At 42.4% G+C, this 19,161-nt stretch overlaps 1 protein-coding gene across 1 annotated transcript in view; it reads left to right on the top strand.

The window, feature by feature from the left end:
- Window positions 1-1,039: 1,039 nt before the first annotated feature.
- The window catches only part of LOC135556830 (probable phospholipid-transporting ATPase IA), a 116,596-nt gene continuing 98,474 nt past the window's right edge, over window positions 1,040-19,161 (top strand). The window contains exons 1-5 of the mRNA XM_064990273.1: window positions 1,040-1,220; window positions 6,248-6,375; window positions 7,344-7,421; window positions 11,323-11,411; window positions 18,294-18,338. Of these exons, the coding sequence (XP_064846345.1) occupies window positions 1,040-1,220; window positions 6,248-6,375; window positions 7,344-7,421; window positions 11,323-11,411; window positions 18,294-18,338 (521 nt within the window). The remainder of the gene's footprint in view (window positions 1,221-6,247; window positions 6,376-7,343; window positions 7,422-11,322; window positions 11,412-18,293; window positions 18,339-19,161) is intronic.

Genomic DNA, 19,161 nt, shown 5'->3' with positions numbered 1-19,161 from the left:
GTTGTGTTATGTCATAGTTCCTGAGTTCAGAGTTCCAGAACATCAGAACTATGCAAAATTATTCAGCCCCTTTACGTTCAGTGGAGCAAACTCTCTCCAGAAGTTCAGTGAGGATCTCTGAATGATCCAATGTTGACCTAAATGACTAATGATGATAAATACAATCCACCTGTGTGTAATCAAGCCTCCGTATAAATGCACCTGCACTGTGATAGTCTCAGAGGTCCGTTAAAAGCGCAGAGAGCATCATGAAGAACAAGGAACACACCAGGCAGGTCCGAGATACTGTTGTGAAGAAGTTTAAAGCTGGATTTGGATACAAAAAGATTTCCCAAGCTTTAAACATCCGAAGCGATAATAGTTAATTTGGAAAAAGTTTGACGTTTTGGTGACTGAATTTTCGGTTCGTTTCGGTAGCCAAATGTGATGTACAAAACGGAGCGATTTCTCCTACACAAAGATTCTTTCAGGAAAAACTGAACATTTGCTATGTAACTGAGAGTCTCCTCATTGAAAACATCCGAAGTTCTTCAAAGGTAAATTATTTTATTTATTTGGTTTTCTGGTTTTTGTGAAAATGTTGTGTGCTAAATGCTACGCTAAATGCTAAGCTAGCTATCAATACTCTTACACAAATGCTTGATTTGCTATGGTTCAAAAGCATATTTTGAAAATCTGAGATGACAGTGTTGTTAAGAAAAGGCTAAGCTTGAGAGCATTTCATTTGCGATTTTCAGAAATCGTTAACGTTGCGTTATGCTAATGAGCCTGAGGCTGTATTCACGATCCCGGATCCGGGATGGGTAGTATCAACATAAGGGGGCTGAATAATTTTGCACGCCCAATTTTTCAGTTTTTGATTTGTTAAAAAAGTTTGAAATATCCAATAAATGTTGTTCCACTTCATGATTGTGTCCCACTTATTGTTGATTCTTCACAAAAAAATACAGTTTTATATCTTTATGTTTGAAGCCTGAAATGTGGCAAAAGGTCGCAAAGTTCAAGGGGGCCGAATACTTTCGCAAGGCACTGTATGTCCATGTCTTTTGTCCAGAACTCAACACGGCCTCCACTGAAGCTGTCTAACGTGGAGCGCATCACAAACTTCCAGATTCTATTGCTGTTCGGCTGTCTACTGGCCATTTCTCTGGTGTGCTCCATCGGACAAACCATCTGGAAGTACCAGTACGGCAATGCAGCTTGGTACATGGATTTGAACTGTAAGAGCACCAACGCCAGATATATTCCACATAGCCCACATATTGTGTCTCACTTGTCTGCCACGTCTGCTTAGTTCTCTGTTGTTTTTGAGTTACTTTTTGTTCATGTCTGTGTGTTGTTGTCTTTTATTTTTATGTTGACTCTGGCAAATGGGGAATAACGGAATTCCCATGTAAATGTAAAAGTGATTGTGACATGCATAGACGTGCGATGTGAATGAAAGACATGGTTGAATATCAATCACGGTGCTGCTGTGTTTTGGATCAGTTCTAATGTTCTGTTCGGTTCTTTGTTTTTCTTTGTTGTCGTTTTTTAACAGCTCCAGGTAACAACCATTTTAAAAGCCCTGGCCCTCCGTGAATGACCCTTCCATACTAACCCACTAACTGAAGCTCTGCCTTTGCTAAGCAAATGAAGCACCCTCTATATGGTTGCCCTACTTTGTAAAGGCCCCTTTGCCATGGACAGCACAGACCAGGGATCTGACGATAGGTTTTCCCATCCAGCTCTTACACTCTTCTCTTTAGTTCCTTTTGTTGCCTGATCCACAAAGTGTTTCTCCCTTTTCTCCTCATTTATTGTGTGACACATTAAACTCTTTGCAAATCCAGGCCTCAGATCCAGACCCCTTTAAAAAATAAAATAAAAACTATTTTCATTGCAAATGGACCATGAGTCACTACACTTATTTTCTGCTCTTTGTCCTGTGAGAGCCAGAGATGAGATGGCACTCAGGAAGGAGGCTTCTACATATTTGTCGTTGAACACAGAGACTGCAGTGTAGCCCCGAGGGCTACTGCTGATATTTTCTAAATGCTTCCCTCTACTGCCTCTTTTTGTTGGGTTTATTTTTCCAGTAGAGAAGAGAGAAAGTGAAAGAGGGAGAAGGAGAGATGCCAAACCTATTCAGCACGAAGATGGGTTCTCACATCCCACTCTGAGATATGTTTTTTAATTAAAATGAGGTGGTGGTAGACTAACTACTATTGACAGAATAGAAGCAACAGGTAAGAAGAAGGTAGAAGAATAATGAAGGTTAGGTGACTTCTGTGGCTACTTGAAAAGCGCTTTAGTATTTTTTTCCCCCATTGCAAAATAAGGCTTTCTTTTGCAATGAGTCTGTGAGCCTTGTTTGCAGACTGATTAACGTGACACAACAGCCATTACTCTTATTTTCAACTAGGCCTGTGTTAGGAGAGGTTGTGTCCTTATCCATTTCAACCTTGTTTTATGACATACACTCTCCCCTCAGTCTTAGAACATTGTCACATTGTCATGGATCTCCAGGGTTTTTTCCTGTGCTCGTTTGTAGCTTTGAAACTCACACCTAAAAGACCCATCATGTGGGGCGGCACAGAGAGTGGTGTACAAATGATGGTGATGTGAGTCATAAAGCAGGCGTCCATCTTGACACTGATTGTGTTCTTTTCAGTGGTGGCGGGTCTCAGGCCACTGCAGATTGTTCCGACCTGTGTCAAAAGAGAGAGGTGGCCAATTCATAACGTCATATTCACTGTAGCATTTACATACTGCGTGCCCAAACTACTTGACTGTAATTGCACATCGAGACATGTCAACACAATCTCTAGTTAGGCGGAGACCAATGGTTTAATGGATTGACAGATCATGCTGGCCAATGGGGAGAGAAGCTGGATCACCACACATAAAACACATACCGTACATGCCCATATGTCAGAGATGGTCTGTTTATGATTATGCCTGCACAGTAAATAATGATTTAGACTTTGACGCAGCTTACACTGCTGACATCTGGCTTAACTGGCATGGTTCCTGGTCTATAGATCTTAAAGGGTCAATCTGCACTTGCTACATCCATTTTTTAAGGGAAAAAAATATGCTTTTCTTTCAAAAACAAGGACATTTCTAAGTGACCACAAACTTTTGAACGATAGTGTATGCTCATTGATTCTTCAAGAATATAATTTATAGATGCCCTTATCAACCTAATTCAACTGTCATACCCCATCAGAACCCAAAATATAAGGTTGTTTTACTCCAATGTTTGTAAACAAAGTAAATGTAAACAGACACAGTATAGCCCCAACACATGGTTAAAACTATCATTTTGATATCATGGATGGTCAGTTCTTGTATCCATAGCTCTTTCCATGAGTTTGAGAGTGGTTACATTTCTCCAGCACCATCCCTCAGCTGTTTACAGTGGCGGGGTGTCCGCTTTGTTATTGTTTGAACTGCAGGTTGCCCCTTTTACAACCTTTATGTAGATGAGGTGTTGAAAATGACTTGCGATCATTTGTTATGCATTCATGCCACCTGCTACACATCACTGTGGGTTAAATCCCTGTCCACTAAAAAGCAGGGAGCTGAGTTTTTTGTCCCCCGGATTGTGTTGTTTTCTGCTGACTGTTCCACTACTTTAAAAAGCCGACCCCTTGAAGTTAGCAGACGGTTGTAGCTGCTCTTTGCGCTACTATGGTAGAAAGTTATTCTAGAGGAGAGGGGCTGGTTTTATTTTTGGATACGCATGCTCTGAAATGGAAGCAAATACCGGCGCAAAATCACATAATACTGTTATTTTACTCAGATATTTCACAGATATATTCAGACATAGTAAGGAGATATTGTGGATGGTGCGTGTCTTGGTTTGTTGAGATTTACTTGCCCATGGCTGCAACTTGATCTGATCCCAACCTTATTTACCCCTGTGAGAGTATACAAGTTCATGTGAAAAAAGGAGACCTCACAAAATGCAGAGAAAATAGTTACTTATAGGACAATCACACTGGACAATGTTGATATCAAAATCCACCCTCTCTTTTACACTCTTTGTTGGTTGGGATGGGAATGTGCTTTGGACTGAATCCGTTTCCTTGTGTCTTGCAACATCCACCATGTTTGTCTTTCTCCCCACCTCTGGCAAGCTCACCCCATCTCTCTGTGTGCTGTCCTTCCAATAGCAGTAGCCACCCCCTTTTTTATTATGTCATCTTAATATCATTCTGTTGTGGGGAAAAAGTCTCCCTCTCTCAACTGCTAAACTAAAGGGGAAAGGCTTGGGTTGAGGAAGGTAACTCTTGCCACTCCTGCAAGCTGACGAAAGGTAAATCACATCACTCATGTTTTTGTGTCAGCTACTAGGGTGTCAGTGGGGTTGTACTGTATGTCTCCTTTTTGGTGTTTTTGATTATTTCATCATAGATCGGGTGAAAGAGAATCCATCATTGTGCACAGTGGTTTGTGGAATTGATTGCCTGGGTCATGCCGGATGCCAAGGCTGCTGCTACAGTGGCTTGTGAAAGTATTCACCCTTGGCATTTTTCCTATTTTGTTGCCTTACAACCTGGAATTGAAATTGATTTTTGGGGGGTTTGTATCACTTGATTTACACATGCCTACCACTTTGAAGATGACATTTTTTTTATTTTTTATTACGAAACAAACAAGAAATAAGACAAACAACTGAACTTGAGCGTGCATAACTATTCACCCCCCAACCAAGTCAATACTTTTTAGAGCCACCTTTTGCAGCAATTACAGCTGCAAGTCTCTTGGTGTATGTCTCTATAAGCTTGGCACATCTCGCCACTGGGATTCTTGCCCATTCTTCAAGGCAAAACTGCTTCAGCTCCTTCAAATTGGATGGGTTCCGCTGGTATACAGCAATCTTTAAGTCATAACACAGATTCTCAATTGGATTGAGGTCTGGGCTTTGACTGGGCCATTCCAAGACATTTAAATTAAACCACTTGAGTTTTGCTTTAGCAGTATGCTTAGGGTTATTGTCCTGCTGGAAGGTGAACCTCAGTCCCAGTCTCAAATCTCTGGAAGACTGAAACAGGTTCCCCTCCTAGAATTTCACTTTTTCTAGCGCCATCCATCATTCCTTCAATTCTCCTCAGTCCTTGCCGATGAAAAACATACCCACAGCATGATGCTGCCACCACCATGCTTCACTGTGGGGATAGGGTTCTCGGGGTGATGAGAGGTGATGGGTTTGCGCCAGACAAAGCATTTTCCTTGATGGCTCTGTGGAGTGTACAGCTTAAAGTGGTCCTATGGACAGATACTCCAATCTCCGCTGTGGAGCTTTGCAGCTCCTTCAGGGTTGTCTTTGGTCTCTTTGTTGCCTTTCTGATTAATGCCCTCCTTGCCTGGTCCGTGAGTTTAAGAGCGTGGCCTTCTCTTAGTTTGTTTGTTATGGTGCCATATTCTTTACATTTTTTAATAATGGATTTAATGGTGCTCCGTGGGATGTTCAAAGTTTATGATATTTTTCTATAATCCAACCCTGATCTGTACTTCTCCACAACTTTGTCCCTGACCTGTTTGGTGAGCTCTTTGGTCTTCATGGCGCCCCTTACTTAGTGGTGTTGCAGACTCTGGGGCCTTTCAGAACAGGTTTATATATACTGAGATCATGTGACAGATCATGTGACACACAGGTGGACTTTATTTAACTATTTATGTGACGTCTGAAGGTAATTGGTTGCACCAGATCTTATTTAGGGGCATCATAGCAAAGGGGGTGAATACATATGCATGTACCACTTTCCCGTTGTTTATGTTTTTGAATGTTTTATTAAGTTATTTTTTAAATTTCACTTAATCAATTTGGACTATTTTGTACTTTTCCATTACTTGAAATCCTATTTAAAAATACATTTAAATTACAGGTTGTAATGCAACAAAATAGGAAAAATGCCGGGGGGGTGAATACATTTGCATGGCACTGTATATCACCTCCACTCTAGTCCCAGTTCTGTAGGAGGAATTATGGAACCGTAATTAGAGTGAATATCAATGTCAGAGGTGAGAGGATAAGTTGGAGTGGAAGAGATGGTTATTAAATCTCACCTAATGAACATCATTGATACAACATTGTACAACACGTACACTGGATTGTGAAAACATTGAGCATAAGATGGGACTTGGCTTTGGGAACTATTTATTTTTCCCAATGTTTTTTTGTTGATGGGATTCAACATTGACAAAAGTCTTGTCTATCGCTCCTCTATCCCCGCCAAACTTGTCATCCCTCTGACAGATGGCGGTGCGGCGAACTTTGGCCTCAACTTCCTCACCTTCATCATTCTCTTCAACAACCTGATCCCCATCAGTCTGCTGGTGACCCTTGAGGTAATCAAGTTCACCCAGGCCTTCTTCATCAACTGGGTGAGAGAAGACACAGGGGATATGGATTTGGGACCTCGTGGTCATCACTGACTGGGGTTGTGGTCAATTCCATTTTAATTCAGTGACTTCAGTTTACATCCTGAATTCATTGAATTTAAATGGATTTGACTTCAACCCTATTAATGTTTATCATCATATAGCTCTGAACCCAATTCAATTCTCTGCCTTTATCCCCAAAGTGTACACTATATTAGTTATCCTGGTTAAGACTGAGTACTTCTATCCTACACCAATTTAATGCTTTGAAATCCTTGAGTTGGGAGTGATGGAGTTACACTTCTGGGAGAAGGGGATAATCGGAATTGGGTTCTGGTCTTTAACATGCTGCCTTGAAAACCCAGACTGTCTGCAACTCAAAAATAAAAGGTTACATTTTACTAAGTTAACCAACCGTTAGATTATCAAACTTAGTAAACAATTTAAGTAATACCGATTTGGGTCAAATCTCTCATGGCACACATACATACAGTGGTGTCTGAAATTATTGACACCCTTGCTAAAGATGAGCAATAATGACTCTAAAATAAGTAATTAAAATACTGAGCTATGTTCTATGCAAAAAAAAGAAGAAATACAATTCTCTCAATAAGGTAAGTTGACAAATTATCGACACCCCCAAAGATTCTTATAAATTAAGTAATCAGACGTTTAGTATTTTTTCCAATATTTCTAGCACACAATGACTACATCAAACTTGTGACTCTACAAACTTGTTGGCTACATTTGCAGTTTATTTAGGTTAATAATGATTATTTCCCAATTTTGTTGAGCATACAATATAGCTCATTGTTTGAAACATGTATTTTATACAGCCATTATTGCTCATCTTTATCAAGGGTGTTAATCATTTCGGACCCCATTTGTATCTGGTGCTGTCTAGTCACTTGATTTCAAAGTCTAAGTGTTTGAAGTTGGTGTTGTGTCTCATAAGATTCTGATTATTTCAGGATACAGACATGCTATATGAGCCCACTAACACCCCTGCTGTGGCTCGCACTTCCAACTTGAATGAAGAACTAGGACAGGTAACGCAGATTGTTTAATTTTTTTAATGAATTACATTGAATTCATTAATGACATTATATCCACCTCCACCTGCACATGTTGTAGTAGTTGTACCAAATACATGTTTCCAATGTTGACAAAAAATGAATTCTAGTCACCTGTGAATTGGGGACATTTCTAGTGCCTTCAGAAAATATTCACACCTCTTGACTTTCCCAGATTTAGTTGTTACAGCCTGAATTGAAAATTGATTACATTTAGATTTTGTGCCACTGGCCTATTGTAATGATGGGGTGGTGAGTCGGAAGCAGGTGCAGGTGAAACGTTTTAATAAAACAACAAAACCAAGAACATGACAATAACACAAGGCAGAGCGCCCATACACTAGAAAAATATAACTAGTGAGTGAACCTGGGAGACTGACATATAAAGGAGAGGAAATGAAGGTAATGGACGTGTGGCTCCAGCCGCAGGACGTCGCCGACCAGGGGGAAGACCCCGAGGACGAGGAGCGGATTGGTCCGGGCGGCGAAGGTGGACATCACGGATGATGTTGGGGTCCAGAATGTCCTCCACTGGAACACAACACCGCTCCTCTGGGCCATACCCCTCCCAGCCCACCATATACTGGAGCCAACCCCCATGATGTCGGGAGTCCAGTAGGGATCTGGCAGCGTACTCCGGGCTCCCCTTGATGTTCAGGGGGATGGAGGTGTGTCGTGGGGAATAGCATCAGCTAAGGGACAAGGAACCACCGGCCTGAGAAGGGAGACATGAAAAGAGGGTGAGATACGGTGATGACTGGATAATTGTAACCTGTATGTCACCTCATTGACCCTCCAGAGAACCTTGAACGGCCCCACATACCGGGGGGCTAAGTTTCTTGCAGGGCAGGCGGAGTGGGAGGTTCCTGGTAGAGAGCCAGACGTGATCCACAGGATGGAACACAGGGGTCTCACTACGATGACGGTCTGCCTGCTCCGATGACGCTGGAGTCTTATGTGTGCATTGTTCCACACCTCCTCCGTACGCCGGAACCACTCATCTTCCGCAGGAGTCGCAGTCTGGCCCAGGGTCCACCGGCTGGAAAATCAAGACACACTGAAAGGGGTCAACCCAGTGGAGGAGTGACGTACTCTGCCCATGGAAGGAAACGTGCCCACTCACCTTGCCGGTCCTGACAGTAACTCCTCATCCTCTCCACCTGCCCGTTAGACTGAGGCCAATACCCGGATATGAGGCTAACAGTGACCTCTAGCTTCTCCAAGCGGCCCTCCATACTCTGGTCCAAGATGATGTCCTTTGGAAGGCCTGTTGGATGAGTGCCTCAGCGACCTGGAGAGCAGTGGGAAGACCAGGAAGAGGGATTAAACGACATGACTGAGAATCTATCCATGGTGAAACCATCAGAAGGGGGAAGATCAGTAACAACGTCAATGGATAGATGGGGCCAAGGTCACTGAGGCACAGGAAGTGGTAAGAGCTTCCCTGCTGGAGCATTCCGGACAGACTTGGTTTGAGCACACACAGAACAGGAGTTGACATACCACATAACATCCTGCATCAAGGTGGGCCACCAGTATTTCTCAGTGATGGAATGGATGCTGCATGAAATACCTGGATGTCCAGCGATGGCAGCTGTGTGTGCCCAGGTCAGCAGCCAATCCCTTATCCCCACGGGAACGTAGATGCACGCGGGAGGACAAATCCGGGGTGTGGGCTCCCTCTCTAGAGCCTGGTGGATGTCCACATCTATGTCCCAAACCACTGGACCCACGACTCACGACCCACGAGGATGGGATTAGGGGTGCCCTCTAGACAGGAGCCTCTCCTGAATTGTAGATACGGGACAGGGCATCGGCCTTGATGTTCTTAGAACCTGGGCGATAGGTCAGTGTGAAGTCGAACCTGGTGAAGAAGAGGGCCCACCTGGCTTGGCGCGGATTCAGTCTCCTCGCTGTCTGTATGTACTCAAGGTTCCGATGGTCGTGAGGATGACGAATGGGTCGACGAATGGGTCCTTTACACCCTCCAGCCAGTGTCTCCACTCCTCTAATGCCAACTTCAATCGCCAACGTCATAATTCCTCTCTGCGGGGGACAGAATTCTTGGTGAAGAAAGCACAAGGATACAATTTTAGTGGGTTCTCCTGTCTTTGTGACAAAACTGCCCCCACACCCACCTCTGACGCATCTACCTCAACCACAACATGTTGTGTGGGATCTGGGTGTTTTAGCAAGGGGGTGGAGGTGAAACGCCCCTTGAGGAGACGAAATGCCTCGTTGGCTGCTGGAGACCAAACCAACCTACTAGGCCCAGCCTTGAGGAGGGAGGTGAGAGGGGCGGCAACGGCACTGAAGTTCCTGATGAAGCGGTGGTAAAAGTTGGCAAACCCCAAAAACCATCTTAGCCCCTTGACGTTGGCTGGGACTGGCCATGACCTTACCGCATTTACCTTCTTGTCCTCCATCCTCACTCCCTGCGGGCTGATTTGGTAGCCCAAGAAGGAGACAACCCTTTGATGGAATTGGCACTTCTCCGCCTTGACGAACAGGTGGTTAGCCAAGAGGCGTTCCAGGACTGCTCGAACGTGAATGATGTGATCCTCCAGGGTGGTCGAGAAGATCAGGAGGTTATTGATGTACACAATCATCTGATGTCCGAGCATGTCCCTGAACACCTCGTTGACGAATGCCTGGAACACTGGCGGAGCATTGGCTAAGCCAAAGGGCATAAGCCAAAGGGTTGCTGATGCGTATATAGTTGAATCATCAGCATACATGGACACACATGCTTTGTTTAATGCCAGTGGCAGGTCATTTGTAAAAATAGAAAAGAGTAGAGGGCCTGGTGAGCTGCCCTGCGGTACACCACACTTTACATGTTTGACATTAGAGACGCTTCCATTAAAGAAAACCCTTTGAGTTCTATTAGATAGATAACTCTGAATCTACAATATGGCAGATGTTGAAAACCCATAGCACTTAAGTTTTTTAACAGGTTATGGTCAATAATATCAAAGGCTGCACTGAAATCTAAGAGTACAGCTTTCCATCTACTTAGATACTGTCAATCTACTGTCAATGCCAGGAGGTTTGTCATTATTGATTGATAACAATCATTTTTCCACCTCTCCCACAATAACTTTACAAAATTCAAACTTGCACTGCTTTTCTTTCATTATTGTTTTTTTTATACATTAATATAATTGCTCACTGTTTGTCATGGGCATTTCCTGCCTAACTTTGCCCACTTTGCCAATTAAATAATCATTCAAATAATTGGCAACATCAAATTAAGCCATCTGATTCGATGAATTTGTCTTTCTGCTCATAATTGAATGTGGCCTAGTTATAGTTTTGAATTAAATCGGCTTGAAAGTCTTTGGCAGGACTTGAAAATGGCTGTCGAGCAATGATCAACAACAAACTTGACAGAGCTTGAAAAATAAAAAAATCTATAAAAAATGTGCAAATATTGTACAATCCAGGTGTGCAAAGATCTTAGAGACTTACCCAGAAAGACTCGCTGTAATTGCTGCCAAAGGTAATTATAACCTGTATTGACCCAGGGAGGTGAATACTTACAGTAAGTAATCAAAATATAGTATTCTTTTATTTTCATGATTTTTTTTTTTTTTACAAATGTAGATTTTCTCTTCCACTTTGACATTAGAGTATTTTGTGCAGAGCACTGACAAATAATGTCAAGTAAATCCATTTTACTCCCACCTTGTAAAACAACAAAATGTGGAAAAAGTCAAGTGGTGTGAATACTTTCTGAAGTGAAACATTTGTGCCATCTGAGCTATTACTGATTTAATCGTAGCACCACATGGCTCAACGCTCCTGTCTCTGGTGTCTCTCTGATCAACATTGAGCAATGATTAGCTGTCTTTCTCTTGTCACTTTCTTGTCACAGGTGAAATACATCTTCTCTGACAAGACGGGGACTCTGACCTGCAACGTGATGCAGTTCAAGAAGTGCACCGTCGCCGGCGTGGCATACGGGTAAGACTCGACACCCCCCTCCCACGCTTGTTTATCTCCTTCCTCTCTCCCCCCTCTCCTTTCTCCACCCTACCTCCGCATCACCTTCATTAAGTGCAGTGTGTACCGTGGTGTAAAGCAGTACATTTGGCGTTCCTTTTTCTCTCCCAACCACGTTAGCAGCTGCATCAGTGCATCCCTCCCCTCAACACGTCCCATGGATTCAGGAGCATTTTTCTTGCAATTCTACTCATTTTGCCATGGGGGAGAGATATTTCTTCAGTTTTAAAGCTAATTTCCTGCAATTCTACACATTTTGCCATGACGTATGCCATGTTAAAGATATCTGATGATATTTGAGTGAGAGTGGGGGGCTGAGACCGCTTATGTCACCTATTCCTGGAGCCAGCCCTGATCTCGTCAGAGCGGAGAGGATCTGCATTATTAATCCCATTAGGATTATGTTAAAAACACAATTGATAAAGTGCAGGGTGAGGGACAACAAAGACTGTTTCATCTCCAGTGCCACTTGTGAAGCTCTCCGACTTGCGAGCTAGAGAAGGAGGATTAGAAAATGAGTAGTTGGCACACTTTCCTCGTGAAGGTTCAGGTGAATGGAGAAAACAATCAATCAAAGATCCATTACATTTGTTTGTGGAGTGTTCGAGAATATCAGTTTTCCAATGTGAGTGTCCAAATCGAGTGGGTGAAATGTGATTGGTAGGATGTGATGAATGCATTGTGTATTGTACTGTGTAACCATTAATCTACCCATTTAAACACTAACCTGTCAATCATAATCCCATTTTGATCCTTCTCTCTTTCTTTACATTACCAAAAGTTTCTGGACACCTGCTCGTTGAAATTCTAATTCCAAAATCATGGGCATTAATATGGAGTTTGTCCCCCCCTTTGCTGATATAACAGCCTCCACGCTTCTTGGAAGGCTTTCCACTAGATGTTGGAACATTGCTGTGGCGACTTGCTTCCATTCAGCCTCCATTCAGCCTCAATTAGTGAGGTCGGGCACTGATGTTGAGCGATTAGGCCTGGCTCATAGTTGGCGTTTCAATTCATCCCATAGTCTAGAATGCTATTGTATGTTGTACTGTTAAGATTTCCCTTCACTGGCACTAAAGGACCTAGCCTGAACCATGAAAAACAGCCCCAGACCATTATTCCTCCTCCACCAAACTTTACAGTTGGCACGATGCATTGGGGCAAGTAGCATTATCCTGGCATCTGCCAAACACAGATTTGTCCTGTCAGAATGCCAGATGGTGAAGCATGAGCCATTATTTCTCCTAGACATTTCCACTTCATAATAACAGTACTTACAGTTGACCAGGACAGCTCTAGCATGGCAGAAATTTGATGAACTGAGTTGTTGAAAAAGTGGCATCCTATGACTGTGCCACGTTGAAAGTCACTGAGCTCTTTAGTAAGGCCATTCTACTGCCAATGTTTGTCCATGGAGATTGCATGGCTGTGTGCTTGATACTATACACCTGTCATCGACTGGTGTGGCTGAAATAGCCGAATCCACTAATTTGAAGGGGTGTCCACATACTTTTGCATTGAAAATGCATTGTCTCAAACAAACATCTGGTGAAAGTGCAGAGAGCCACATCAAATAACAGAAATACTAATCAGAAACATTGATAAACGATACAAGTGTTAAGCATGGAATTATAGATAAACTTCTCCTTAATGCAACGGATGAGTCAGATTTTAAAAATGCTTTACGGCGAAAGCACACTTTGAGATTATGTTAGATTATGTTAGATTATGCTGCGCCAAGTCACAGAAAAACAATCAGCCATTTTCCAAACAAGGAGAGGTGTCACAAAAGTCAGAAATAGCATTAAAATTAATCACTTACCTTTGATGATCTTCATCAGAATGTACTCCCAGGTCTCCATGTTAGACAATAAATGTTTGTTTTGTTTGATAATGTCCCTCTTTATGAGCAAAAACCTCCTTTTTGTTTGTGCGTTTTGTCCAGTAATCCGAATGCAGAAGGCGCGTGCACTAATTCCAGAACAAAAAGTTTAAAAAATAAGAATAAAAGTTAGTAGAAACATGCCAAACGATGTTTAAAATCAATCCTCCGGTTGTTTTTGTCATGAATAATCAATAATATTTCAACCGGACAAAAGCTTCGTCAATAGGAAAGGAGAAACAAAGGCTCATTCACGATCAGGGCGCATGGCTGATGAATGGAAATTTCCACTGGCCACTGATTGAAAGTGCTGTATCTCCCTCATTTTTCAGAGTAAAAGCCTGAAACAATGCCTAAAGACTGGTCACATGTAGAGGAAGGCACAGAGCTCGTGAACTAGGTATTTGTATGGTGGATAGGCTTTCAATGGAAAAACAGCCTTTCAAAATAAAATAATAGTACTTCCAGGTTGGATTTTCCTCTGGCTTTCACCTGCCATATCAGTTCTGTTATACACTGACATTATTTTAACATTTTTGGAAACTTTAGAGGGTTTTCTATCCAAATGTACTAATTATATGCATATCCTATCTTTTGGGACTGAGTAGCAGGCAGTTTAATTTGGGCACGCTGTTCATCCAAAATTCCAAATGCTGCCCCCTACCCTAGTGAAGTTAACTGACTTGCCTAGTCAAATAAAGGTTAAATAAAAAAGTGCTACGAGGCGGTAGTAATTTAAACAGGTTACCTTGGTGTTCTAAGTCATAGGGACTATTGTGGTTTGCTTGAAACATGTCTTTTTTACAGATTGGGTCAGAGAGAAGTTGAAAATGTCATGGAAGACACTTGCCAGCTGGTCAGTGCATGCGCTGAGTACCTGTTGTGGTAATCCATCTCTCCCTGCGGCCTTGTAAATATTAACCTGTTTAAAGGTCTTACATCGGATACGGAGAGCGTGATAATACAGTCATCTGGAACAGCTGTGTTCTCATGCATGGTTCAGTGTTGCTTGTCTTGAAGTGAGCATAGAAGGAATTTAACTTGTCTGGTAGGCTCTGGGCAGCTTTAGGCTGAATTTCCCTTTATAATCCATGATAGTTTGCAAGCCCTTCCACAATCTGACGAGAGCTGTAGGATTCGATCTTAGTTCTGTATTGACGCTTTGCCTGTTTGATGGTTCGTCTTATAAGCGTCCGGATTAGTGTCCTGCTTCTTGAAAGCGGCAGCTCTAGCCTTTAGCTCAATGCGGGTGTTGCCTGTAATCCATGGCTTCTGGTTGGGATATTTATGTATAGTCACTGTGGGGACAACGTCGCCGATGCACTTATTAATGAAGCCGGTGACTGATGTGGTAAGTTCCTCAATGCCATCGAATGAATCCCTGAACATATTCCAGTCTGTGCTGGCGAAATTGTCCAGAAGCTTAGCATCCGCTTCATTGGACCACCTTCATATTGAGCTGGTACTTCCTGTTTGAGTTTTTGCTTGTAAGCAGGAATCAGGAGGATAGAGTTATGGTTCAATTTGCCAAATGGAAGGTGGGGGAGAGCTTTGTATGAGTCTCTGTGTGTGGATAAAGGTAATCTAGAGTTTTTGTCCATCTGGTTGCACAGGTGGCATGCTGGTAAAAATGAGATAAATCGGGTTGAAGTTTTCCTGCATTAAAATCACTGGCAACGAGGAGCGCTGCCTCTGGATGAGCATTTTCTTGTTTGCTTATGGCCCTATACAGCTCATTGAGTGTGGTCTTAGTGCCAGCATCTGTTTGTGGCTGTAAATAGACAGCTACGAAAAGTACAGATGAAAACTCTCTTGGTAAATGGTATGGTCTACAGCTTATCATGAGTTATTCTAACTTAGGCGAGCAGAACCTCGAGACTTCCTTAACATTATAGATTGCTCACCAGCTGTCGTTAATAAAGAGACAAACATCACCACCCCTGATCTCTGCCGTTCTGTTCTGCAGATGTATAGAAAAACCAACTAGATTCATATTAGAATCTAGAGGCGATTTATTTATTCGCTTGAGAGTCTCAACAGGGTGCCCGCTTGCTTGCCTCTATAGCGCCGTCTTCGCCTTCTACAAGTGTCGGGGATTAGGGCCTGGTCCGGGATAATCAGTATGTCTTTTGCCTTTGACTCATTGAAGTAGAAGTCCTTGTCCAAATTGAGGTTAGTGATAGCTGTTCTGATGTGCAGAAGCTCTTTTCGGTCATGGGAAACGATGGCGGAAACAACAAGCATTTCGCTACACTCGCATCAAGCATTTTGCTACACTCGCATTAACATCTGCTAACCATGTGTATGTGACAAATAAAATTTGATTTGATTTGATTTATGTACAAAAAAGTGAAGATCAGAGCAAAAAAATATGCAAAATAGCAGAAAAAAATATACAAAATAGCACAAAAAACATACAAAATAGCACAAAATATGCAAAATAGCAGTGTAGGCCAGGAGCCCGTGAGACGGCTGCCATTCACTCCTTCGCAATTCTCTCTGTAACCGTTGAGTTTCTGGGGACCATCATGGCAAAAGGGAAAAACTCAAATGCTCTACTACAGTGATGGAAGCTCTTAGCCTAGCAAGCAGCCAATAAAACACTGGATGAGTTGCTAATATGATTAGCACAATTTGTATTTATCGGTTTAAAGCCAGCAATTGCTGTTTAAGGAAACCCTGATGTCTACATCTGTGTGGGTGTGTGTGTGAGTGAGGGCATGTGTGCTAAGGTGCAGAGAGTCAGTGAAGGTGGCCAGTCCAGTTCAGTGTTCAGCAGTCTTCAAATGAGCCAAAAGTGCTTTTGATAATCTGATCCCTCTGTGTGCTCCTCTCCTCTGTCGCTACCACGACTGTCTGCTACAGATGTAGGGTCTTAATTTGATCACTATTTTGTTGCTGGGAATTTTGCAAACTTGTTGTGTAATCGAGGTTTAAAAAGGCCAGGTCTATAGTTTACACTTATGACTATATCACTTACACTTATGACTAAGGTTAGGAATTTTGGAAGGGTAAGCTGATTACACACCTGTGCATAAGGGGAAAATTCTACCCAGAGTGGTCTTTGACCCACCTGAGAAACAATAGCATTTAAGAGTTGTGTATGTGGCTTAACTTGAACATGGCATCATGCATGTCCTGTACGTAACATGTGAGTTATACAGTGCCTTCGGAAAGTATTCAGACCCCTTTTAAATTTTCCACATTTTGTTATGTTACAACCTTATTCTTACATGGATTTAATCTACACACAATACCCCATAATGACGAAGTGAAAACAGGTTTTTAGAAATGATTTTAGAAATGATTATAAATAAAGTTTTCAGACTCAGAATTGAGCTCAGGTGCATCCTGTTTCCATTGATCATCCTTGAGATGTTTCTACAACTTGATTGGAGTCCAACTGTGGTAAATTCAATTGATTGGATATGATTTGGAAAGGCAATATGACCTGTCTATATAAGGTCCCACAGTTGACAGTGGATGTCAGAGCAAAAACCAAGCCATGAGGTCGAAGGAATTGTCTGTAGAGCTCCAAGACAGGATTGTGTCGAGGCACAGATCTGGGGAAGGTTTTCAAAAAATGTCTGCAGCATTGAAGGTCCCCAAGAGCAAGTTAGGTTACAACGCAGGAGTGGCTTCGGGACAAGTCTCTGAATGTCCTTGAGTGGCCCAGCCACAGCCCGGACTTGAACCCGATCTAACATATCTGGAGAGATCTGAAAATAGCTGTGCAGTGACGCTCCCCATCCAACCTGACAGAGCTTGAGAGGATCTGCAGAGAAGAATGGGAGAAACTCCCCAAATACAGGTGTGCCAAACTTTTTTTACATTTTGGATAATTTAGCAAAAATGCATAAAAAACAGTTTTTGCTTTGTCATTAAGTGGTATTGTGTTTAGATTGATGAGGGGGAAAAACTATTTAATACATTTTAGAATAAGGCTGTAACCTAACAAAATGTGGAAAAAGTCAAGGGGTCTCAATACTTACCAAAATCACTTGTATCTCTGTGTGAAAAGTCCTAACAATGTGTGCTATTGAGCTTCTTTATCCCATCTCATTTCCATTAACAGTACAGTTCAGTCGGTGTTGTGGAGAATATAAAGCTCAGAAAACAATGTTCACTTCCTGCCTCCAAGTGTTATTGGGGCCAGTCAAAAGTGCCAAGCCACAATGTTCTCTAGTCATCTAGATAGCAGGAGTGTGTCCGGTCAACTCTGATCCTCCCCATGTTACAATTAACAATAGCACCTGTCTATGGCTTGCAATTAGTTTGCCAGAGCGGAAATGTGAAAATAATTTGGTGTCCTCGCCTTGGAACAGTGTGCGCTGTGACCACATTTAGAGTTCCCAGCAGGGACACTTGGCCCATGAGCTGCACGCACAGGCAGGCAGACAGGCAGGCAGGCAGACAGGAAAACGGGCAGACAGACCCTTTTGTTTCTTTATTATTTTTCATTTTAAAAAACGCACCAAAGATTCTTATGCTTTTTTAGCAGTCCCCTACTGTTTAGATGATCTGTCACTCATCCCACTTCCATGCTCCTCATCAATAACCACTAGCCAAGTGATTTACGCTCATGTGAGATACTAGCCCTAACTGACCAATCTCCCTTTTAGTATCCCCAAATGAGCCCAACACACTTTGGAAAACCAACCAATCAATGCAGTTTTGTCATTGTCTGCACCATAACAGAACATGGTTGACTGTACAGTATTCTGCAACATGATTTTCTCTCAACAGTCACATTCCCGAGGCTGAGGATGGTAGTTTTGTCATTGTCTGCACCATAACAGAACATGCTAATAGAACATGGTTGACTGTACAGTATTCTGCAACATGATTTTCTCTCAACAGTCACATTCCTGAGGCTGAGGATGGTAGTTTTATCATTGTCTGCACCTTAACAGAACATGGTTGACTGTACAGTATTCTGCAACATGATTTTCTCTCAACAGTCACATTCCCGAGGCTGAGGATGGTAGTTTTGCGGAGGACGACTGGTAAGATTGTTGTGGTTGTGTGCTATTGCTAGAGGCTTTCTCTCCTTGCTTCTGTGATGTATACTGCCCTACCAAGCAAAAAGACAGTAATTACTTATAGCGTGGAACTGAGAAAAATGAATTTTATTTACCTTGGTTTCACAGTAACTTTATACAGTTACTTCTAACATGACCCCCATTTTCTCCTAAACACAATACAATAGAGGCAGGATACTTGTCCACATGATTAAGCATGTATTTAATGTAACAAAAATGACTAACTAATTTTCAACCAAATTAACCTTTTTTGCTTGGTAGTGGAGTATAGTGTTGCATTGTGAATGAAAAAAAATCACTGTGCATCTGGTTTTCTGCTGTGCTTTTTGATAAACTGACTTGGGGTAGGTATTGTGTTGTATGTGATTGTGGCACCAAGTCTTTTCTGCAGGTATTAAAGAAAAAACGGAGAATTTGCATCGAAATTTGTTACCAGTGAAAGGATTAGGGATTCACACACAGCTACTTTATATGCAATATGGGAAAGTGTGATAGCTAAATTACAATACACATTCTGAAATGTGACAGACAATGCAGCCTAATTTGCCCCCCCATTTGTTTGGCATGTTTTGAAGTATTTTTATACTTTTTATTCTGTGTGGAAGCTGTGAAGTTGGCAGCACATTCTCTTTTCCCCCCGTAAGCATCAACCTAGCGGCTGAGACGCAGGCATCATGCACACACACACACACCTGTGATCCATTTGCTGCACCGTGTTGTGATCCTCGGGCACAGCATGGGTGTGTCATCCATGCATGGGAGATTTGGGACTGTTTGTCGATGCAAT

This window comes from Oncorhynchus masou, chromosome 15 (assembly GCF_036934945.1).
Source record: "Oncorhynchus masou masou isolate Uvic2021 chromosome 15, UVic_Omas_1.1, whole genome shotgun sequence".
In the NCBI taxonomy this organism is placed as follows: Eukaryota; Metazoa; Chordata; class Actinopteri; order Salmoniformes; family Salmonidae; genus Oncorhynchus; species Oncorhynchus masou.
The sequence above is the reverse complement of the archived record's forward strand: the minus strand, read 5'-3'. Positions and strand labels throughout refer to the sequence as shown.